At 42.5% G+C, this 21,928-nt stretch overlaps 2 protein-coding genes across 5 annotated transcripts in view; one reads left to right on the forward strand and one right to left on the reverse strand.

Moving 5' to 3' along the window:
• Positions 1 to 3,811, forward strand: part of CPNE3 (copine 3) — an 80,166-nt gene extending 76,355 nt beyond the window's left edge. For all 4 annotated transcript variants that reach the window (XM_050940984.1, XM_050940982.1, XM_050940983.1 and 1 more), the window contains one exon: positions 1,228 to 3,811. In XM_050940984.1, coding sequence (XP_050796941.1) covers positions 1,228 to 1,338 — 111 coding nt within the window. In that variant the 3' untranslated portion in view covers positions 1,339 to 3,811. The remainder of the gene's footprint in view (positions 1 to 1,227) is intronic.
• A 6,278-nt stretch (positions 3,812 to 10,089) lies between these two features.
• The window catches only part of CNGB3 (cyclic nucleotide gated channel subunit beta 3), a 110,423-nt gene continuing 98,584 nt past the window's right edge, over positions 10,090 to 21,928 (reverse strand). Inside the window, exons 16-18 of the mRNA XM_050940872.1 lie at positions 14,216 to 14,362; positions 11,098 to 11,275; positions 10,090 to 10,308 (exon numbers count right to left, since the gene is read on the reverse strand). Coding sequence (XP_050796829.1) covers positions 10,090 to 10,308; positions 11,098 to 11,275; positions 14,216 to 14,362 — 544 coding nt within the window. The remainder of the gene's footprint in view (positions 10,309 to 11,097; positions 11,276 to 14,215; positions 14,363 to 21,928) is intronic.

Raw genomic sequence — 21,928 nt, forward strand, 5'->3', positions numbered from 1 at the left:
GAAATGTAAGTCTAGGGGACCAGTCACTACGAAAGGTATAGAAGTTCAATTATTTAGGCGAGATAGTACAGGATAATGAAACTCCATGACTAACTTATAAGCAGAACTCAGGGAAGGCATGAACTAAAAGGAAGGAAGTGGAGTGGCCTGCAATAGGAGGATGCCTATTAACGTGAAAAGCAAGATCTACGATCCAGTAATTAGCCCTGCACTTTTGTATGGTGTGAATGCTGGGCACTGAGAGAGAGAGACATGAGCATGTCTTGAATGGAAATGAAAATGTTCAGATAGATGCATGGAGTTATATAGTTGGATGATATTCAGAAGGAGCAAATTATGGGAAATGAGAAGGTGGTACTAGCTTATACAAAAGCTGAAGGAATCCAGGCTTAGTTGGTTTGGGCAGGTGAAAAGAAGTTTGGAAAAATATCTAGGAAACAGTGTGTTACTCTTAGTAGAGAGTAAGAGAAGCATTTAGAAGACCCAAACTAGATGGCTGGATGTTATATGAAAGTATTTGTTTAGCTGTAGAGTTTCCAAGGAACTGCTTGAAGACAGACTGGAATGGAAAAGAAGGACTCAGAAAGCCAACCCTGAATATATCGGATTGAGACTAAAAGAAAGTTGTAAATTTAGTTTGCCAGTTAGTGCAGTGCAGTCATGATTACTCAGGTATAGAACTGATGTGCTCAAATCTGGTTTTCAGTTACACAAACTTTCCTTTTTTCTAGTATCACAGGTTTGATCTTGAAATACAAACTAACTATACTTTAGAGGAACTGCACTATAGAACAAGCAATGCATTTAGTGCAGAGGAGGGTTGGGACAATAGGATGTGGATGAAAACTCACTTAACCAACCTCAGCTGCTTAACTTCTGTCACTTTAGCTTTGCATAGCAGAGATTTTATTGACATGGCAAAAAATTTACTCCAGTGTGTATTATCCTGGTGGATCCCAAAAGACTTTATAAACTGCATATGCCACACAAAGGCAGCCTCCACTGCAGAGGAGGGAGGCAATCAGCTGCTTCGAAGCATGCTGCTTAGTAGTAGGATTGGAAAGGTAAAGGTGGACGGGGAAACGTTTTTTCCAAAGGCACTGTAGCAAATTCCAGTGAGAAATGCTGTAGATTCTGTTTGGACAAATTAACAGATGACACCTAAACTTTTAAGGTCTCCTCTGACCAGTTAAGACTGAAGTTTGATGTTCTTCTTTTTTTAATAAGGCTCCCAAAGAAGCTCTGTCTCAGTGTGTCCTGGCAGAAGTGCCTCAGCAAGTGGTAAACTACTTCAGCACGTACAAACTGCAGCCTCCCAAGAATCCTGCTGCAAAGTGAGAGAGCACTGAGTGGGAGAGGCGAATGAGGGTAACCCAGTTGGGATTCCTGCAACTCCCACATGTCAATGGACTTGGGTCTTGAGACTTTTTTTATACATTGATTCATACATGTTAATGTCTGTTTGCTTTTGCATGGAAACATACTTTGCCAGTGTTTTTTACTTGAGACAAAGATGTATCCCAGTTTAATACTCATGTTGATTATGATAAAGGCTCCAGCTGGGCAAATTTGGTAGAAAATAACATTGCAAGAAACTGAATATGAAAATCATGACTAGACTGTGCCAAGTTGTTGGGTGTAGTGCTGCTGCATTGTGCAGCATGGCTGGTGTAATATGGTCAGCAAGCTGGCTGAACTGCTCCAGGGAGATTCATCCCAATGTGACATGGTTCTTCAGTGTTGTAGAGCTGATGTAGCGGGGGTAGGCAAACTTTTTGGCCTGAGGGCCATATTGGGGTTGCAAAACTGTATGGAGGGCTGGGTAGGGAAGGCTGTGCCTCCCCAAACAGCCTGGCTGCCAGCCCCTATCTGCCCCCTCCCACATCCTGCCCCCCACTCAGAACCCATGACCTATCCAACTCCCCCTGCTCCTTGTCCCCTGACTGCCTCCTCCTGGGACCCCTCAGGACTCCCACACCTCTCCAGCCCCCCCCCCCCCGACCTCTATCCACACCTCCACCCTCTGACAGGCCCCCTGGGACTCCCATGCTTATCTAACTGCCCCTGTTCCCCAGCCCCTGGCTGCCCCAGAACTTCTGCCTCATCCAACCGCCCCCTGCTCCCTGTCCTCCCCCCTGGAACCCTCCGCCCCTTATCCAACCTCCCAGCCCCCTTACCATGCCACTCAGAGCAACATGTCCAGCAGCCGTGCCGCGTGGCTGGAGTAGACACACTGACGCTCTGCTTGTCAGAAGCATGCCATTCCACCATCCAGAGCACTGCCCACACGGTGGCGTAGCTGCAGGGAGGCGGGACAGCAGGGACAGGGCTGGGGGCTAGCCTCCCTGTCCGGGAGCTCAAGGGCTGGGCAGGACAGTCAAGGGCTGTAGTTTGCCCACCTCTGGCCTACAGGGAAGGGTATTCCAAAAGAACACTGTTGGCCTTCAGTGCAGATGCTGTAAAGAGTTTTAAGATTTATATAACAATTTACTGTGCTGGAAAACTACAAATACAGATCACTTTATGCAAAGCTATCACATGTGACTATTAATTGACCTTAGTGGTTAATAGTACAAATTCCATTGCTAAAGAGGAAAACAAAACTTTTCACTCTTTAAAATTAAAGTTGCTTTATATATATTTTTTGCAATTGTATCTTCTCATATGCAAAGAGCTTTTGAAAGGACTACAGAATGTGCCATTTTAATTTGTTTTGTGCAGATTTTTAGATGCCCCCTAGTTAGCTTTAAAGTGAGTGATCTTTTATTTTGATGGCAGTACTCTCTCAGCTACATTGTATTAGTGGTGACCTGCAATTAATTTTTTTGAAAAAATTTGTTTTGTACCTTTTTTGTTCATGGTATACTTATAAGGCTGAAAAAAAACTTTTCTGCTTGCCTTTTTTAAATCTTTACATCATGCCTGGTCTGTCTTGGTTTTACTAGAGGACTACTGGGAGGTCTCTGTATATTGTGACCTCTCATTGGAGTAGAAAGGGTGGGGATTTGAATTATTAATGTCCTCCCATTCTTTTCAAATATCAATTAGGCATTGGTGTTAACAAACACTGACTAGTTTTAAACTAACTATTAATCTTGACTCACACTTACTCAGATTTCATTCTCTTATGTTAATTTTATTAGTTCCCCAATTGCAATAGGGCAGAGAACTAGAATTTCTAAGGTCAGACACTAGAAGGGGAACTTTTTTTTTGTTTTTTGTTTTAAACAAAACCCTTTCAGGCCTGTAGGTACAACTCAGAAGCAAAAAAGGCACAAGGCTCTTTCCTTTGCAGATCATTTTTATGGATGCTGTTCTGCAACTACTCAAGTGCATCGCTCCCATTGACTTCCATAGGAGTTCTGTGTGCAAGGTCACTGCAGAATCAGACACTGAATTTGGAAGTTTTTCTTTGTGCTTACTGTATTCACCAGTGCAGATCTCTCTCACACTCAACTATGTGCTCAACTCCTAGCTTGCTGAATCCTACTACACTATAGTGTCACACCTAGGCCAGTGCAGCTGCTGATGGGGGGGTTTCCCCCTGAAGGACTTCTATTTTTTTTAAATAATGTATCTTAGGAAAGACTCTCCATCCCAGCATGTAATCCTGTTAAGTTTTATTGCTGTTCTTGAGTCCTCTCTCTTTTTTTGGTTGGATTTTTCTCACTGGCATTTGCCTTGCAGAATTTAAAGAATCTGGAAATTCTGTCTCTAGTGGGCAGCTCAAACTTTCCAGGCTCTAGCTCTTGCCCTCTGACTTGAACTCTTATCTTCCCTTCTTTTCTCACATTCCACTTATGTCCTGGGTCACTGACACAGCAACTTCTTCTGATCCTACTTTTTGCCCATTCCCTAAATGTGACTGCTGAACATTTTAATTCTGTAATTTTGCATTTGAAGTGGATTAGATTGGGAAACAATCTGGCTAACAAGGATTCAGAGTTGTATAATCATGATAAACTAGAACCATATGGGCTGGAATGAATTTCCAAAGCATTACAGTAGCCATTCTGTGCACTCAGTAGAACACTCGGATGTAGTAGATTAGTGTACATATATGCATTCATTACGTGCTGAAGCCTCAAGGTTTTGGCTACATTCTCTGCCATATGCAGATACCATCAAAAATCTGTTTGTATTGCTGACTTAGATGGACTATCATGATAGCCCTATGATGTTTATGCGTTGTAGATAGTCAAGTAAAATGTTAGTTAATATAACTGAAGCCATATGACTCTCTTGGTTTTTTTCCCCCTCAGATGTTCCCAAATAGCTTAAATAATTGAAATAATTCATATCAAGTCAAGTTCTAACTTTCTATTTTAATCTGATTTGATCTTTTTGTTTACAGATGAAGAAATTAAATACAGAATCATACATTACATCAGAGAAGTGCAAGTGTTCCCACTTTATAAGTACAGTACAATCATTAATTGCTGTGTTTCAGACACAAAGAATTAAGTATTGAGAGCAGGGAACCAAGGGTGTGTCTGCTTCAAATTGATAGCAGACTTATTCACTGCAGTAAACTACTGTAATTCCAAATGTGCCATTTTAAAAAGAGAACAAGGTGTGGCATTAATTCGTTATCTAGAATGACTGAAACGTATGCTCATGAATGGGGTCCTTTGGCAATCCTTTCCACTGTCTACCAGAAAGATTATGAAGTGGATTCTTCTGAACTTTGGTGGGGGTATGCAGTAGCATTTAAGAAATGTTACTGGGTACTATTACATATAGGTAACTGATTTTTAGATAACTGTTCATATGTTCTATTGGATGTTTTCCATATATAAACAGAGGTTAAGACTACACAAACGCTTTCAGACTTTCTGCAACAGAGAACGCATAGTATTTTATTTGGCAAGCCCTTCTGGCCTCTTCCTGTTAGAGAATGTACCAATGACACTTAATTGTCAGACGGTATTTGAAAGAGGTATGCTGGATTTGCACACAACCCCAACCTCCCCTTCTCTCAGGAGTTCATTACATATCTCTGTGTCTTTTTTTTTTTTTTCTTGGTGTTGCAAGACAGGCCGCGCTCTGGTTGCTGAGAGCTTAATTATCCTTTTTCTTTTCTATATATTAAAAAAAAAAAAAATCCAAACATAACTACATGTGGCCTTTTCTGCCTGAAAAAGAAGGCAGTGTAGATCTGAAGGTGTTAAAGTGAAGTAATGTTCCAAGGGGGGAAATGCATCATCAGTTTTTCTAATTTTAAATGTAACAAATGCCTTGGACTAATGTTGACAAATCTAACTATAGCTGTACTTAATTTTCTGCTTTTCAGTAGGAACATGCTTGCAGCTTGCTAGCACCACCTTGTGGTAAACTTTTTGTATAGCAGCCTTCATAATCTAAGAAGGTAGATGTGCTTTTTCTGCTTTGTTTGCTAATACTGTATCTGCATGTGTATGGTAGAGAAATATCTTTGACCAGACTTCAAAAAAAAAAAGTAATTTCCTTTTATTTGTGATAAATCTAATTGATGGAACAAGTAGATTTTGATGCCATATTACCGAATTCATTAAAACTGCAAACTTCGATATACTACTGTTTTGGTGTATTTTCTTTTCAACTTTCCCTATCAAACAGAGAGCACTGCCTTTGTAGGAGCTGTAATAGGCTTTCCAGGTTTCCTGCTTCTGGGTTATACGTGCAGTTAATAAAACAGTGAGCAAAAAGTTATTTTCTAACATATTTGAGCTGCCAGGTATTTTTTATAAATTAACAACACTCCTTTGTTCATAGAAGCAAAGTGTAAAGAGAGTGACTTCATAATATCTTGTTTTCAGCCAAACAGCCAGGTATAAAGGTTAGCAGTGACTTTCAGTGTCCTTTGGAAATTCAGAATTACATCATTTCTGGTATTCTATAGAGAATTATGATTAATATATTGCACACTGTTTAAGTTATCTTTTGGCATTTCTATATTGGGAACAGGTTTTTTGTGTTCAACCACATCAAAAACATTTTTAAAAACTTGTATCTCAAACTTTTCTTGCTGCTTTGCAAGAAATGATTAAATATATTTGATACCCAGGGGGTTTGACACTTAGTTAAGTAGCACTACTTGAACAACATGTGCTGCAGAACTTCAGGGTACATTACTAATTTAACCTGAACACTTAGAAACTAACATTCCAATGGATAATGGGGGAGTGCACAGGTGTTGCAAGAGAATGCTGCTGCAGCAATTCAGCCCTTACTTTACAGTCCATGTTAGTGATTGATAAACTTCATTCTGAGGTGCCAACAGTGAAAAGGTTTATTGATGTTACTTATATTTGCAGAAGTGGGTCAGATCTCTGTTGCAGTAATGGCTTAGACTATCACTCGCACAATTTTAAAATGTGTTTTGATATATTTTCCTTCCTTTCCATAATCTATTACACCACCCCGGTGACACACTTTACCTCAAAGCTGTATGAAGCCCAATATATCATGAGTGATTGTATCTTTACTACACACAGAAGGCTTCATGTGCAAAGCAAGAGTTATGTGGTGTATTTAAGTGTGAAATCATGCTGAGATGCTACTGCAGTGGTCCCCAAACTGTGGAGCGCACTTCGCTAGGGGGTGTGAAGGAATGTTTTGGGGGTAGTGCTCTCATAGTATAATTCCCAGATCTGAACCTTAGCGTCCAAAATATGGGTACTAGCATGAATTTCCCTAAGCTTAATTACCAGCTTAGATCTGATATGCTGCCACCAGTCAGGACTTAGGCAGAGCGCCTGATAGACTCTGGTCTCCCCCAAAACCTTCCCTGGGGACCCCAAGACCCCAGATTCCCTGAGTCTCACAACAAAGGGGAATAAACCATTTCCCTTCCCCCTCCTTTCTTCCTCCCAGCTCTTCCCACCCTGGGTACACTAGGAGAGAGAGACAGATTCAAGCTCCATGAATCTAACACAAAGAGGAAATTTATCCTTCCCTTCTCCCCACCAATTCCCTGGTGAGTACAGACTCAATTCCCTTGAGCCTCAACTGGGGAAAAACTCAAACAGGTCTTAAAAAGCAAAACTTTTAATAAAAAGAAGGAAAAAAAAAGTACAAGTTATCTTTGTAATTTAGATGGTAAATATTACAGGGTCTTTCAGCTTATAGACAATAGAAAGAGCTGTCTCCAGCAGAAATACAATTTAAAATACTTTCACCCAAATACACATTAAACTCTACCAGCCAGATACACAGTTGCAAATACAGAAAAACAATTAAAGACTAAACTGTCTTTCTACTTTTGTACTTACAAAATTGGAACAGAAGATTAGAGAGCCTGTAGGTATGTGTGGTCACTCTCAGAGCCTAGGGAGAACAAAGCAAAACCCAAAACTACAAACAAAGCCTTCCCTCCACCGAGATTTGAAAGTATCTTGTTTCCTGATTGGTGCTCTGGTCAGGTTTTTTTGGTTCCCTGTTTAACCCTTTACAGGTAAAAGAGACACTAACCCTTAACTATCTGTTTATGACAAGTGCATGGTGGGCTAGGGAGAGAGCACCACCCAGTTCCGCTCCAGCCCCAGGCACAACTCCGCTCCATGCCAAGCCCATCTCTAGTCCTAGCCACAGCTCCATTTGCCCCCAGCGCAGCTCTGCCTTTGTTCCCTCTCCATACCAGGCCAGCTTTGCCCAGGGGTCGGCAACCTACGGCACACGTGCCAAATATGGTACGCAAGCCGATTTTGAGTGGCACGCAGCTGCCTGCCGTGGTCCTGACCCTCAGCCCTCTCACCCCCTCCCACCGCTCTTCCCTGCAGGGGCAGAAGCTTGGTCCTGCTCAGCTCACTGCCGGCCCAGGTGAACAGAACCCCAGGCTGGCAGTGAGCTGAGCAGGCTGGTGGCATAAGATCTGCATTTTAATTTAATTTTAAATGAAGCTTCTTAAACATTTTGAAAACCTTTATTTACTTTACATACAACAATAGTTTAGTTATATAAATTTATAGAAAGAGACCTTAAAACATTAACATGTATTACCAGCATGCAAAATCTTAAATCGGAGTGAATAAATGAAGACTCTGCAAACTACTTCTGAAAGGTTGCCAACCCCTGCTCTAGTCTCAGCTCTGCCTTCAGCCCAAGCTCCTCTGCTGAATTCACTGTGCAGTAATGGAGGGGGGACACGGACAGATTCCATTACTGGTAAAAGGGCAGTGACAGGAAATGTTTGGGCACCAATGTGCTACTGGGTGTGCATTCATTGAATTACTCTATATCCACTCTCCAGTTTGGCTCTATTCCTCCCATCTGTGGGAGGTACTTTTTTCTTATATAGGCTGATTCTTGCCTTGTAGCAGTTACTCTTGGTATGTTGTTAGGGTGGCAGGAATCTTCATCTTAGGTATGAAGACTCCAAGAAACATGTCAGGCAAGTGTCTTAATCTTCCGAGAGAGTGTAGTTTCTTGACTATATAAGGTTCAGTACTGCAGTCTTCAGTCAGGCAAAGTTAGAATCATAGAAGATTAGGGTTGGAAGACACGTCAGGAGGTCATCTAGTCCAATTCCCTGCTCAAAGCAGGACCAACACGAACTAAATCATCCAAGCCAGGGCTTTGTCAAGTCAGGTCTTAAAAACTCTAAGGATGGAGATTCCACCACCTCCTTAGGTAACCCATTCCAGTGCTTCACCACACTCCTAGTGAAATAGTGTTTCCTAATATCCAACCTATACCTCCCCCACTGCAACTTCAGACCATGGCAGATGGCAGAACAAGAAGCAACCACTGAGAACAATCAAGCTTCGTCCTTTTTGGAACCCCCTGGGTAGGAATTTTTCAACAAAACCAGTTTTGATGAACTTCCCTCAGGAATAATTTCTCAGGTTTGAAGATAGACTCTCTGGCCAGACACACACCAAGAAGAACAAATATCCCAGTGGTTAGGGCACTCACCTGGGATATTGGAGGCCTAGTATGAAGTTGTTGTTCTGCCTGATTTGGATCAGGGACTTGAACCCAGGTCTGCCAGGCACATACCCTAATCACCAGACTATTAGCTATTCTGAGGGGTGGCACTCTCATTTTTCATTGCTCTTTGAAAGGTCTTGGGTTTGTCCAAATGTAGAATGGCAAAATAGGCAAAATTTCGAGCTGGATAGGAAACTGAGTCATAAATGCAGGAACTGATGGTCCGTGACTGACTGACAAAAAGATCAGCAGTCTTTTATAGCAGTAGCTACAAGGTGTAACAGTCCACATTTTTCAAAAACAGCTTTTAATTGTGAGTGTTCAACTTCAGATACTGAGGCTCTTCTTTTCAGAGTTGGTGAGCCACCTGCAGTTCCCATGGACTCCAGGTAGAGTTGGGGTTGCTCAGCAGCTATTAAAGTCAGGCTATGATTAATATGAAGTAGAGCACCCAAAATTAAAGGCCACTTTTGAAAAACATGGCTTTAGTTTTTTATTCCGTATATTCAGCTACCTTTACTGAACTGAAGGCTCCTACTTTCAACAGTCTCGAGGTGACACTGAGATCTGCAGGATTATTATCCCCTTTGTCTTTTTGGTGATTGACTGATTTTTATTGATGATGGTTTTGCAGCGTGGTCTTCTGCCCTCTGGAGACGAAAACTGAAATCCTGAACTGTAGTTAAATTGAGCCCATGTTGGTTACAAAAGCAAGTCACTCATTAGAAATATAAAATGAAGAGAGAAAAAAATAAGAGCAAATATTAACTTCAGCAATATTAGTGCAGTAACAAGGTAAAGGATTATGATAGGAAACCAGAATAGAAAATAGAAAAAAGACACCTGAAAACAAAGATCAAACCAATCAAGAGGAAAACCAGGAGAAAGAGTAATAAGAAAGAGAGAACTAGGAGGAGAGGGATAAGGAGAAGAAGGAGTAAGAGATGAGTAAGAACATGGAGGAAGCAAGAAATAAATAGGCCTAAGGGTGCAATCTGTGCTCTAATTACTTTGCTACACAAAATTGTATACCCCACAATCAAGGTCTGAAGACCAAGTACATTCTCTCCCTGGGATGAGGGAAGAGAAAATAGTTCTGCACTCTGCAAAGCCACACCGTACCCTCTCTCCCCTCTGAAAGATTCTAGGTGTGACCACAACTCAGTTCACCATCTACTCCTATCTCTTTTCTTTGACCTTGACAGTGAGAACCTCTCCTTCTCCTGCTATGGGGGAAGGAGCCATGCTGATGATAAGAGACTTGTTAGTGGTTCCTCTGAGCAGAACCGGTTTAGGTGGAGGTTGAAAATTTGCATCTGGCTCTTCCTTTTGCACAGATGGTTTAGGTGGGGCTGTGGGTTCTGGTGCTGGCTCAGGTTTCTTTTCTTCAGTTTTTTCCTGTAATGGAAAGTTATTCATTTCTTAGTGCTGCAGACAAAATCCAAGAACCCATATTCTGCTCAGAGTGTGGAGTCATAAGGTATGGATATGAATATTGGAATGGAGACAGAATTTACTACTGCCACCTACTAGTGGATAAGTAGAACAGAACAGGATTATCAATTTGCATATTCCCTAAAGTAGGCTATTGTAATAAAGTAATTCCCACACATTTAATGACTTGCTCATAAATTTGACTATTATATATATATAGAAGTTGTTTGGCTTTACTCAGTTTTGGCTAAATGTGTTTAATCTTAAATTTGTTTCCATGATTTGCAAAGCAGTAAGGAAAAGCTGGGAGTTTGAATAGCCAATAAGTTAAGCAGTGCTTTGCTATCTGCTGGATTCTGTTGCTGGTGGTAGGATAATGCTTTCAAGGGGCATCATGGTTTTGTTAGGGGGGAAAATGGCTCAGTTGCCCCCCAACGCCCATATAAAAGCAGTTCTTACTCCTATTTCCCTTGGCCTTTTTTCTCTCTGCTGCTTTTTTGTTTTTGCTCATTCTGTTCTAGGCAGAACAGGAATCAATAACTTTTGAGTCAAACTTTTGAACCCATGATGTTTGAGATTAGGCACTCTGGGTTACATCTTGATCTGTTGAAGTAAGTAGGAATTTTATCATTTCGGTAGGGCCAGGATTTCATGCAATATGTTTGCTCAAACCTGCTAAGTTCCTCTCTTGGGTTTTTCCCCTGCTTATCCCTTGAGCATTCTGAACAGTCTTTTGTATTTGTTGTGGCTTACCTGAACAGCTTGCTGTCTCTTCATCTTGAGCAGCGTAGCTAGGCCTCCTTTTCCTGTCCCTCCAAACATGGCTTTAAATAGTTTGGGAGTTTCTGGTTTTGTTGCAAAGAGACTAGTCAAGCCTTTTGTTCGCACTTGTGGCTCTTCAGTGGGCTTACCCTTCTCCTTGAGCAGCACCCTGTAGATAAGATGGAAGATAGTTCTCACTGCGGTGTGTTGACAAGTCTTATGCTAAGATATTACTAAACCTCCAAATCAAAGCATGAAACACGTATAACTTTTTTCAGGGTCATTTTTCATGCCAAACTTAGTGGAAAAGAAAAAGGCAGGAAGGTACCATTCACCAGAGAATGGATCTATGGCAAACTGCTGCTGTTCATATTTTGAAATCTATTTCTTCCTCTGCAGGATGCAGGTAGAACAATTGCATGCTCCAAACAAGGTCACATCAAAGGAGGATTGTATAGGGTAAGGTCAGAAACAGGCATAAAAGAGAACACACTCCATTACTGCCACAAGATGTGCATGTGGGGAAAATTTCTCCCCTCTGGCCTGCACTGCAGATGGGTCTTTGCACATTGAGCATTCCCTCTGCTAGTGGATTTTGCACTGAAATGAAGAGAAGTGATAGTGCGCTGAAGTGACCTGCAGTGTGAATCACTGTTTGGTGCTTAGACTCAGAAAGTTGGCAAGTTGCTGTATCTCTGTGACTCTTTCAGTAAAGGAGGGGGGAGGGATAGCGCAGTGGTTTGAGCATTGGCCTGCTAAACCCCAGAGTTGTGAGCTCAATCCTTGAGGGGGTCACTTAGGGATCTGGGGCAAAAATCAGTAATTGGTCCTGCTAGTGAATGGAGGGGGCTCAACTCAATGACCTTGCTAGGTCCCTTCCAGTTCTAGGAGACAGGTATATCTCCAATTATTTAAAAAAAAAAAATCACTGTATAGAACCAAAAGCTTTCTAACAGCCAGCACTGTGACATCTGGAAAACAATCCATGGACTTCCCATTCTGTGCTATGCTTGATTACCATCAACAAAGATAATGGAATCACATTTTTGTGAGTACTTTTTGTTGATGATGCACATGGCAAACTAGGCTGGACCTCACTCTTACAAAACTGTTTTGGTTTTGTAGATGTGAACAAGAGCAAAACTTACTTGTGACAGTAAACTATGCAGATATAGACTAGAACTACAGGACAGGAGGTACGAGCAGATTAGCATGCTCTTATTTCTGTTCAAGGTATGACAGACTCAAACCAGTGGGGTACAGGAGTCTGGTATAGGGCAAATATACTGGTCACTGGCTGAGTAGTTTTCTGTTCCCTGAGTGACCAGAGCAGGGGCTGCACTAGAGTAATCGGGAACCTGCTAGAACCAGTTAAGGCAGACAGGCTGATTAGAACACCTGCAGCCAATCAAGGCAGGCTAATCAGGGCACCTGGGTTTAAAAAGGAGCTCACTCCAGTCAGGCGGGGTGGGAGCCAGAGGAGAGGAAGTGCGTGTGAGGAGCTGGGAGCAAGAGGCACAAGGAGCTGAGAGTGAGAGGCTGTGCTGCTGGAGGACTAAGGAGTACAAATGTTATCAGACACCAGGAAGAAGGTCCTGGGGTGAGGATAAAGAAGGTGTTTGGAGGAGGCCATGGGGAAGTACCCCAGGGAGTTGTAGCTGTCATGCAGCTGTTACAAGAGGCACTATAGACAGCTGCAATCCACAGGGTCCTGGGCTGGAACCTGGAGTAGAGGGCAGGCCCGGGTTCCCCCCCCAAACCTCCCAACTCCTGATCAGACACAGGAGGAGTTGATCTAGACTATGGGGAAGATCACTGAGGTGAGCAAATCTGCCAATAAGCGCAGGACCCACCAAGGTAGAGGAGGAACTTTGTCACAAAGGATTACACAGCTTGTGGGCAAACCTCTCTGTGCAAAGCTTTACTGAATTTTTTACCGCAAAATGCAATATGACCTATGCTGCTGTCACCACTTCCCAGTGTTGCACCTTGAAGTTCTGGGGATAGAGATTGAGAAGTGGGACAGTGGTGGTGCTAATGCACCATGGCAGGGTGAATGGGAATTCTCATTCATCTGAATGTTAGAGGGAGCTTATTGTAGTGAATGCAACTGTAAATTGGTATCTTCACTGTAATCTGAAAAAATCACTAATATGCTTCTGTTTTCTCTTGCAACGTTCAGGAAGCTGGAAGAAGCTTCTCCAGCTGTTTTGGTGTTTGACACCAACCTCAAGCCGCGACCAAGCGCACACAGTTAGTGGTTTAAGCATAGTTTAAATATTAACCGTTTTGCCAGTGCTACATTGTTTGACCTATTTTTTTTAAGTCTTTTGGAGAGACTTGTTTTCCTGTTTTTTGTTCATAGTTGGAGTTTTGATTAGCTAAGTTGTATTGATTTAAAACAGAGGTTCAGACCATTATTTATAGTATAATCCAGCAGCGCTGGGAGTGGCCTGGTGACACGTTAGCTGATCACAAGTCTAAACAGGACCAGGAGCAAAGAGGGGATTTGTAGAGATACAGCCGAAGTGGCGAGAGAAAGAAGTTCATGCATACAAATCTATGCACTGACCCACACCCAGCTAAACTCTGTGTATACATAGACCTCGGACATGCTTCTGTTAGGCCTAATTTAAAAGCTGCATGTGTACACCCTTAGGGCTCCTTGAAATCATAGAAAGGTAGGAAGGGACCTCGAGCTTATAGTCCATCAACTTGTGGATACAGAAAAATATGTGCCTACAGGCTCAATTGTATCCGCACAACTGCACCGTTGAAAATGTGGTCCTAAGTTGAGCACTATCCTGCAGTATTCCTGCACAGGAAATGCAGGCCAAGGTGCGGATCTGATTGGGCACTTGAGGGGTCCTGTTTGCTTCTGAACACTTATGTGTTTGTCATCCTTTGTGGAAAGGAGAGTTGATAACTTTCTCTTTACCACCCTTCCCTGACTACTGCCATCCCATCATGACATCATGCAATCTACCAAAAGTTACCGTGATAATTCCACAACAAGCACCAAGAACTAGTTTTTCTAAGAAACAAATGTAATTATCTATCAATCAAAATTCTTAATTCTGTATCTAAACCAATACTGCGGGGGCCATACTTAGCCTTCTTCATTAGGAGTTTTTCCGAGTCTGGATAATGCACCAAGATTTCATTGAGAGTTTTCTTGTCTAGAATAAAGAGATTGGCAAATCCATGTGCCACCACGTTAGCGGTCCGTCGATTTCCTCCACTTGCCGCTAATAGGCTGCAATGGAAACAATACAAGAAAGTAGGGTTAGAACTTGCATATATTATGAGTCTTTTTCTAGGTGTTTGGTGTTTTCTTCATTCAATTCAGCGATCATTAAAAAGTTCACATTTACCCCACCATTACCTGAGGTACTTCAATGCTTCTCTCTACTTAACACTAAAACTATACAGAACATAATTTAATCTTTCTTTGATTCAGAAGGCACTTCAGGATCTTGCAGTGCCTCAAGGTCATCATTATCAACATCAATTATTGTAGATGTAGAAGGTGTAGGAGATTGGGCTGAATTTGTAATCACCCTATGACACACGCTGGAAAATGTGTGTGTGGTGGTTTTTTTTTTTGAATAAATCCCTGATATCCGCTTGCTTACTTGTCTTCTGCCCTTTTTGCATAAAAGTAGAGTGCAGAATGTGCAATTGCATAACTTCCTGGGCAGTATACTAGACCCAGTTACTAGATTGAAGATTTGTATTGGGAGATATCAGAAATGTCAGTTAATAGAGCTTTCTGGTTGATAAAGTGCTGGATAACACAGCTTTTACTGTACTAGGAATGTAAGAAATCTTGCTGGATAGAAACATGCCTCTCAGATGAGCCTCACTTCAAGGCTGTCACTCATTTCTAAAAGTTCCCTATGTTCTACATAAATTTGGCATTCCCTCACTATTGTGGTTGGAAACTAGTAACATCAGAAATAAAGAAGCATGGCACTGACATTATAGAAAAAAATATTTGCTCTAAATGAATGACTCCTGCAGCTTTACTGCATGAATCACTTTTGTGACCCTGACTGTGAGTCTGTCTCACATTGCATCCCACACCTGGACCCTGGCAAGTTGAGTGGTATGGATATAGAAGGTCTCTGCCTGACAGATTGTAAATTGCCTGTCTGAAGGTGAGGGGAATTTGTTTTGAAAGTGATGAAAGAGATTAGCTTTACAAACAGCAGTCTGGAATGAGAAGTACGGTACACAAGTAAAAGTTCAGACACCTGTCCAAATACAAATCTGAACTTTTGATCTTGGATTCAACAGACTTCACTTCACTGTCCCATCCAGGGCAACAATCTAAGCAAGCAACACAATACAGTGTATTCCATGTCTTGATCTGAATGCTGAAAATCTCCTATCATGAGTATGAAAGGGTACATCTGCACTAGACTTTTGTACCGCCATTGATAGTCAATTAACCAAGTTACTTAAAACGTTTTATAAAGGCTAGGTGAACACTCCCTATATGTTTGCCTACGATTAAAAAAAATATGGTCGTAACCTTGGACAAAGACCAAATGTTTGTAGCCTGGATCAAGCTCTGTTTACTCATGTGTGGGCAATTTGAGGCTTTGTTTGAAATCCTGGTCCTATTGAAGTCAATGTGAGTTTTGCCATTGACCTCATTGAGGCCAGGAGTTCATCCTTGGAGTATACAGCTAGGAAGGAGGAAAGCATGTGTGTTCATTGTTCTAGGCGAACAGTGAGACTGGATCAAGCTTGGCTGGCAGGGCACAGTCTTGACACACCAAATCTGTACATTTTAAAAACCTGACACTCAAATCTCTGACACCTAACTGCATTAGGAACTCAAAATGCTCTGATTTTATTTTAAGGAAATAATGCCCTGATGATGGCCCATAAGGGTACGTGTCCACTGCAATAAAACCCCTATGCATGGAGTCTCAGATCCTGGGTCAATTGACTCAGGCTCACAGGGCTCGGGCTGCAGGGTAAAAATGTGTTGATGTTTGGGCTCAGCCTAGGGCCCAGGCTCTGAGACCCACTCCCCCTCATGGGATTTCAGAGCCCAACCTCCAGCCTGAGCCCAAACATCAACACTGCTCTTTTTAGGCCCGTGAGTCCAAGTCAGCTGACCCAGGCTAGCTGTTGCTGTGCTGCATGTCTTTTATTGTGGCATAGATGTATCCTAAATGTTGTGAAAGTTGGTGTGATGAGATGCACGGTGATAACTCGCGAGCAGATGAAAGATCACACCTACCACTAGAAAGGGAAAGGTTTAATAATAAGGGAAGGGGGTGTATAAGGAAATGGGGTCACAGATCTTAGCAAGTGCCTCTTCCTGGCCACCCACTTAAACTGCTGTGAGTGGAGTCTAAGTCTATGCTCTGCTTCCCTTGGGATGCCATAAGCTTCTGGAACCTGAACGGAGCCATTGCCCCCATCTTGGGGCCCCTATGCACACACTCAGAGAACAGACCTTCTACCTAGCACTCCCCTCTGAGTGGTGAAACTCTCAGTGCGATGCTGACCCTTCAGACTCCCTGGAACTTTAACACACCACTCCCAATACCACCACCCACGAGGTGTGAAGCTGCTGGTTATAGTTTAACTCTCTCAGGGGCAACATGGTATTTGCGGATGCTTAACACATACTGGTACACTGGCTTTGCACCAACTGTAGCACCATTGCTCTTTACTTAACAGACAAAGTACATAGTTTTCTAAATGATCTGTAATCTGAGGCCTTGTCTACGCTATCGTGGTAAGTTGACCAATATTACGCTACTCCAGCTACGTGAATAACGTAACTGGAGTCGACGTAGCTGAAGTTGTCTTACCACCGTGTGTCCATTGCGCTGCATCGACAGGAGACACTCTCCCATCGACTTACCTTGCTCTTCTCATTCCAATGGAATACCGGAGAGCACTCTGCCATGGATTTAGCGGGTTTTCACCAGACCTGCTAAATCGACCTCACCACTGCATCGATCACAGCAGCATCAATCACCAGTAAATGTAGACCTGGCCGTAGAAAGGAAAGACTGGAAGGGACCTCTAGAAGTCATGAAGTCCAGCCACTTGCACTGAGGCAGGACCGAGCAAACCTAAACCGTTCCTGACCGGTGTTTGTCCAACCTGTTCTTAAAAACCTCCAATGATGGGGAGCCACAACCTCACTTGCAAGCCTATTCCAGAGCTTAACTGCCCTTATAGGTAGAAAGTTTCTCCTCATATCTAACCTAAACCTCTCTTGCTGCAGATTAACCCCCTTACTTCTTGTTCTACCTTCAGTGGGCCCGGAGAACAATTGATCACCATCCTCTTTAGAAGAGCCCTTAACATATCCAAAGATAGTTACCAGGTCCCCCTTCCATCTTCTTTTCTCAACTAAACACACCCAGTTCTTTTAACCCTTCCTCAGGTTTACTAAACCTTCTAAATCTTTTTATTTTTCTCTCCACAATTTATCCACATATTTCCTAAAGAATGATGCCCAGAATTGGACACAGTACTCCTGATGAGGCCTCGCCAGGGCTGCTTAGAGCGAGACAAATACCTCGCATGACATACAGACAATACTCCTGTTTATACACCCCAGAATATTAGCCTTCCCCCCATTTTTTTGCAACTGCGTCACATTTTTGACTCACTCACTTGATTTGTGATCCACTGTAAACCCAGATCCTTTTCAGCAGTACTGTCGCCTAGCCAGTAATTCCTCATTTTGTAGTTGTGCATTTGATTTTTCCAGTGTAATGTGGTACTTTGCACTTGTCCTATTGATTTGCCTCTCCCCCCACCACTGTTTGACAACAACCCTTAGACTTTTAACCAGTTGTGCATCCCCATTAGAGTAATTTCACCTAGATTACATTTCCTTAGTTTGCTTATGAGGATGTCGTGGACAGTGTCAAAAACCTTACTAAAATCAAGGTGTATCACACCTGCTGTTCTGTCCCAAGCCAGTAAGCCAATGACCCTCAGTCAAAGATGTCAGTACACATCCTAAACACAATGTCCTACACTAGCTCACCCTTCTCTTGGCAATACTTGGAGGATCATCTGTGTTCTGTCAGGCAGGCAGAATCCTCCCCTTTCTTGCTTTCCCTGTCCCTGTGGCAGCTTCTTTCATCATAATGCAGTGTAAAATTGCTCTCTCCTCCAGTTCCCCCCATGAGCCCCTTTGCAGATTCCTGCTATGGTCATCTACTTCTTCTATGCTACCCTTTGGTAACTTTCCACTCCCAGACCCGCCTCCCTTCAGCCCGGGGAGGAAGTTCCTTCTCCCTGCTAGAGCAAACCCATTGTCCCAAGGTGTTCTACTCTGAATAGACAGTTGTAGAGTACTGATCACCCACCATGGTATCCAACCTGGCAGAGATGTGACACAACCATGCGAACTCATAGTGGAGTCATATACATACAGGCTTTCCATTTCACAGTCATTTCATGGTACAATTAAAAAAAAATCCACCATTCAGAAGTGGTACAGACAGCACCCCAAATAATCACAGATGGATGAGGAGGATAATGACCTTTGAAAGAGCAAAGAAGCATTAAAAAAAAAATCTTTGCTCCTTAGCTGAGTTGCTTGCAACAGCCCTCCCTCTCTATACCACAGAAAAATCATGAAAACGTTTAACTAAACAAAAATCTCTCGCTTGTATATAGTGCTTGTGAGCAGTAGAGCTCAGTGCTTTACATTAAATAAGAGGCAAAGTAACTAACACTGCAACGGCTCATTGAGGAGATGCAGTTTTAGTGCCAGTTTCAATCTCCCAGCTCTGCTAGCGGGAGAGAGGTTGCAGGAGGTGAGGTGACTTGTGTCAAGGTCACACAGTCAGCCAGTATCTGACTTCATATTAGAATCTAGTACTTCCCAGTCTTTTCCTGTAAAGGAAAAATGCAGTGGTTCTATATGAGGTCTCAGATAGATAAACATGTATTTACTAACTACAAATGGATATCAAATACATTTCCATGGCAGTTCTGAAATCACTGTCTGAGTTTTGGTATCGCTGTTCTGTGAACATCACCGACTCAGCTGGAACCATCATTCTGACATTTCCCAAGCAGGGGGCTCTGTAATGATACAAACTAGGGTTGAAGAGATCAGCTTTCCTATTAGCAAGCATGGGAAACCAGACCCTGATGTGCAGCGAGTTTTATAAATAAGTATATGCGACTTGGTTAGACAGTCCTTGCTCAGAGAAATTCACTTTGCTTAGGGATGGGAGCACAGAGGGCATGACGGGGCCCCTTTTAGCTGGTGGACCAAGAGTTATCGTCGTGTTGGGTTAACTGAGCTTTTTTAAATGATGTAACTTGCCTTACACAGCTTTAGATGCTCTAACTTCCAGTGCTCCCGAATGGAGAACCTTAACTTTTCTGCTTTACTTTCCTTACAAAGAAAATCTGCTTTTCCACAGTAATCACCCCAAAATGCTGTAATTGTCATTAATGTGAGATGCTGTATTTTGGATATGTAGCAATTTTTATAAGGGTTTAGAAGCATCAAATTGCCATCCTTGTGCCTTCCCATTTCTCTATTTGCCTCTTATCATTGACCGTCATTGACACGAGACGAGTGTTATCCTTCCTGGGAATAAGATATCAGATTGATCCTGAAACTGCTGTTGTGTTGCCCAGCAGCATAGCTGTACTCTAGCACAAGTGCACATAGAGGGGCTCAAGAAAGGGGGGAGGCCTAGTTCTCAACACTGAGCAGGAAGTCCACCAGCACCCTGCATGCTGAAGCTGGTTGAAAAACAGAATTTTCATCCCATGAGATGTGCCAAGGTTTGAGAGAGTCCTGAATTTGGTCAACAATCAATCTCAGAATGTGTGGTGCAATGAAATATTTCATTCTGACCATATCAAAACGGTATGTTAAGGTTGAAACGTTTGGAGTTTTATGTTATAAATAATATAAAAGCCAAAACAATAAAGGTGACATGAAACATTTTGATATTTTTTCATTGAAAATTTCAGTGTAATTGATCTATTCCTGCAACACTTTTTGGTTTTGTTAAAGCAATATTTTCTGATGGAAAACTGGTCCACTGGAGAGTTTTTTGACTAACTCTGCTGCCCACCCACTGCCTTACTGACATGCACAGGATAAGAAATGGAGAGAGCATAGGCAGTAAATGGGTGTGTGAGCTGATACAGCTTAATGCATGATCTTCCTTGTGATAATGAGGTCCTTAGCTATGCTTTCCCTTCTTGGAAAACCCTCCGCTTCTCCTACGGAGTAACTGGATGGCTGTGCAACAAGGCTCCCACTATTGCAGGATCACATTTGCCTGGACTCCTTAATTTGCTTCTGCTATTGTTCTGTGCAGGATTTAACCTGTATTGCTTAGACTGTCTTTAGATTAGATTACTTTTTATATTCCACCACAGTTTTCATTTACATTTAAATACATTATTCCTAATTTCTATTTAAAAGCAAAAAAAGGGCTAGGATTTATTGGAATCATTTTGTCTAATTATTTCACCTACCCTACAAATATGTCTACTTATTTCTATGCTGCTCTTCTCCCACTGAAGTAATCTGTAAGGCCACTACTACCTTCTCCTCCTCTAAATCCCACATCAACTGATTTTTCTGTTGACATCTATGCATTAGCACCAACTCTGTGGGTGCTCTGGGGCTGGCACACCCATGGGGAGAAATTAGTGGGTGCTCTGCCCCGCCCCACCTCTTCCCCCCCCAAGCGTGCTGCGTCTCTGCTCTTCCGCCTACCTCCCAGCGTTTCCTACTCAGCCGCTGCCAAACAGCTGTTTAGCAGTGTTAGCATGCTCTGAGAAGGGGCGGGGAGCAGGAACGTGGCACACTCAGGGGAGGAGGTGGGGAAGAGGCGAGGCTGGGGCAGGGATTTTGGGAAGGGACTGGAAAGGGGGCAGGGAAGGGGTGGGAAGAGGTGGGGAAGGGGCAGGCCTTCATTAAAGGGGATGGAGTAGGGGTGGGGCAAGGGGTGGGGGATGGGGTCAAGTACCGACGGGAAGGAGGGGAAGTCGGCGCCTATGCACCTATGAGAAAGTTGTGTTAAAAATATGCAGCACTGATAAATCATCAAAATACAGAGTGGCATACTTTCAACACTACTTTATAGTGTAGAATGCTAGGGAATGAGAAAGTATGACATTTCCAAACTGTCTTCATCCCATACAACCTGCCTGGGGAGCCACTGAAAGACTTGCCAGAAACAGACAGGAGTGCAGTAGCTCTGTCACTGCCCTAAATGCCAAAGGTGTAATAGGAACATGATGATGATGATGACCTATGAGATATTACCCACCTAATATTAGCAAGGTACAGGGCAATTGAGGATACTAATTTCTAGTTTAAAAAAATAATTGTACATTTGTTTGTCTCCCCCCCACACACATTTTTTAGATGGGAAGTTCTTTGGGGAAGGGTCTGTCTTTCTATGGGAAGTATGTAGCACATTGTGGATTTTAACACCATTATCATGAAGGGGGAAATTTTTGGAGACAAAGGACAATTATGCACCTAACTCCTCTTGAAAGAAAATTGGCATTGGATGCTATTTCCCATTTGTGCCTCTAAAAGTTTCTGCCAGCCACCCCCCAAAAGTTATATTGCCATTGTAGTGAAACATTAAATTGAAGACAGCTTCCAGTCTCTGTCCTTAGTTTTCTTACAAATAAAACAGGCAGTAAAAGGACAAGCTTGAACACGAGCCTTAAATTGGGCTCTGTGGTACAGTTCAGCAAAAACATGGACACATTTTAAACATTTCTAGAGCCTCAAAATGAACTGAAATGTTTGGTTTCCTTCAGTAACTATTTTTTC

This window comes from Gopherus flavomarginatus, chromosome 2 (genome assembly GCF_025201925.1).
Source record: "Gopherus flavomarginatus isolate rGopFla2 chromosome 2, rGopFla2.mat.asm, whole genome shotgun sequence".
NCBI lineage: Eukaryota > Metazoa > Chordata > Testudines > Testudinidae > Gopherus > Gopherus flavomarginatus.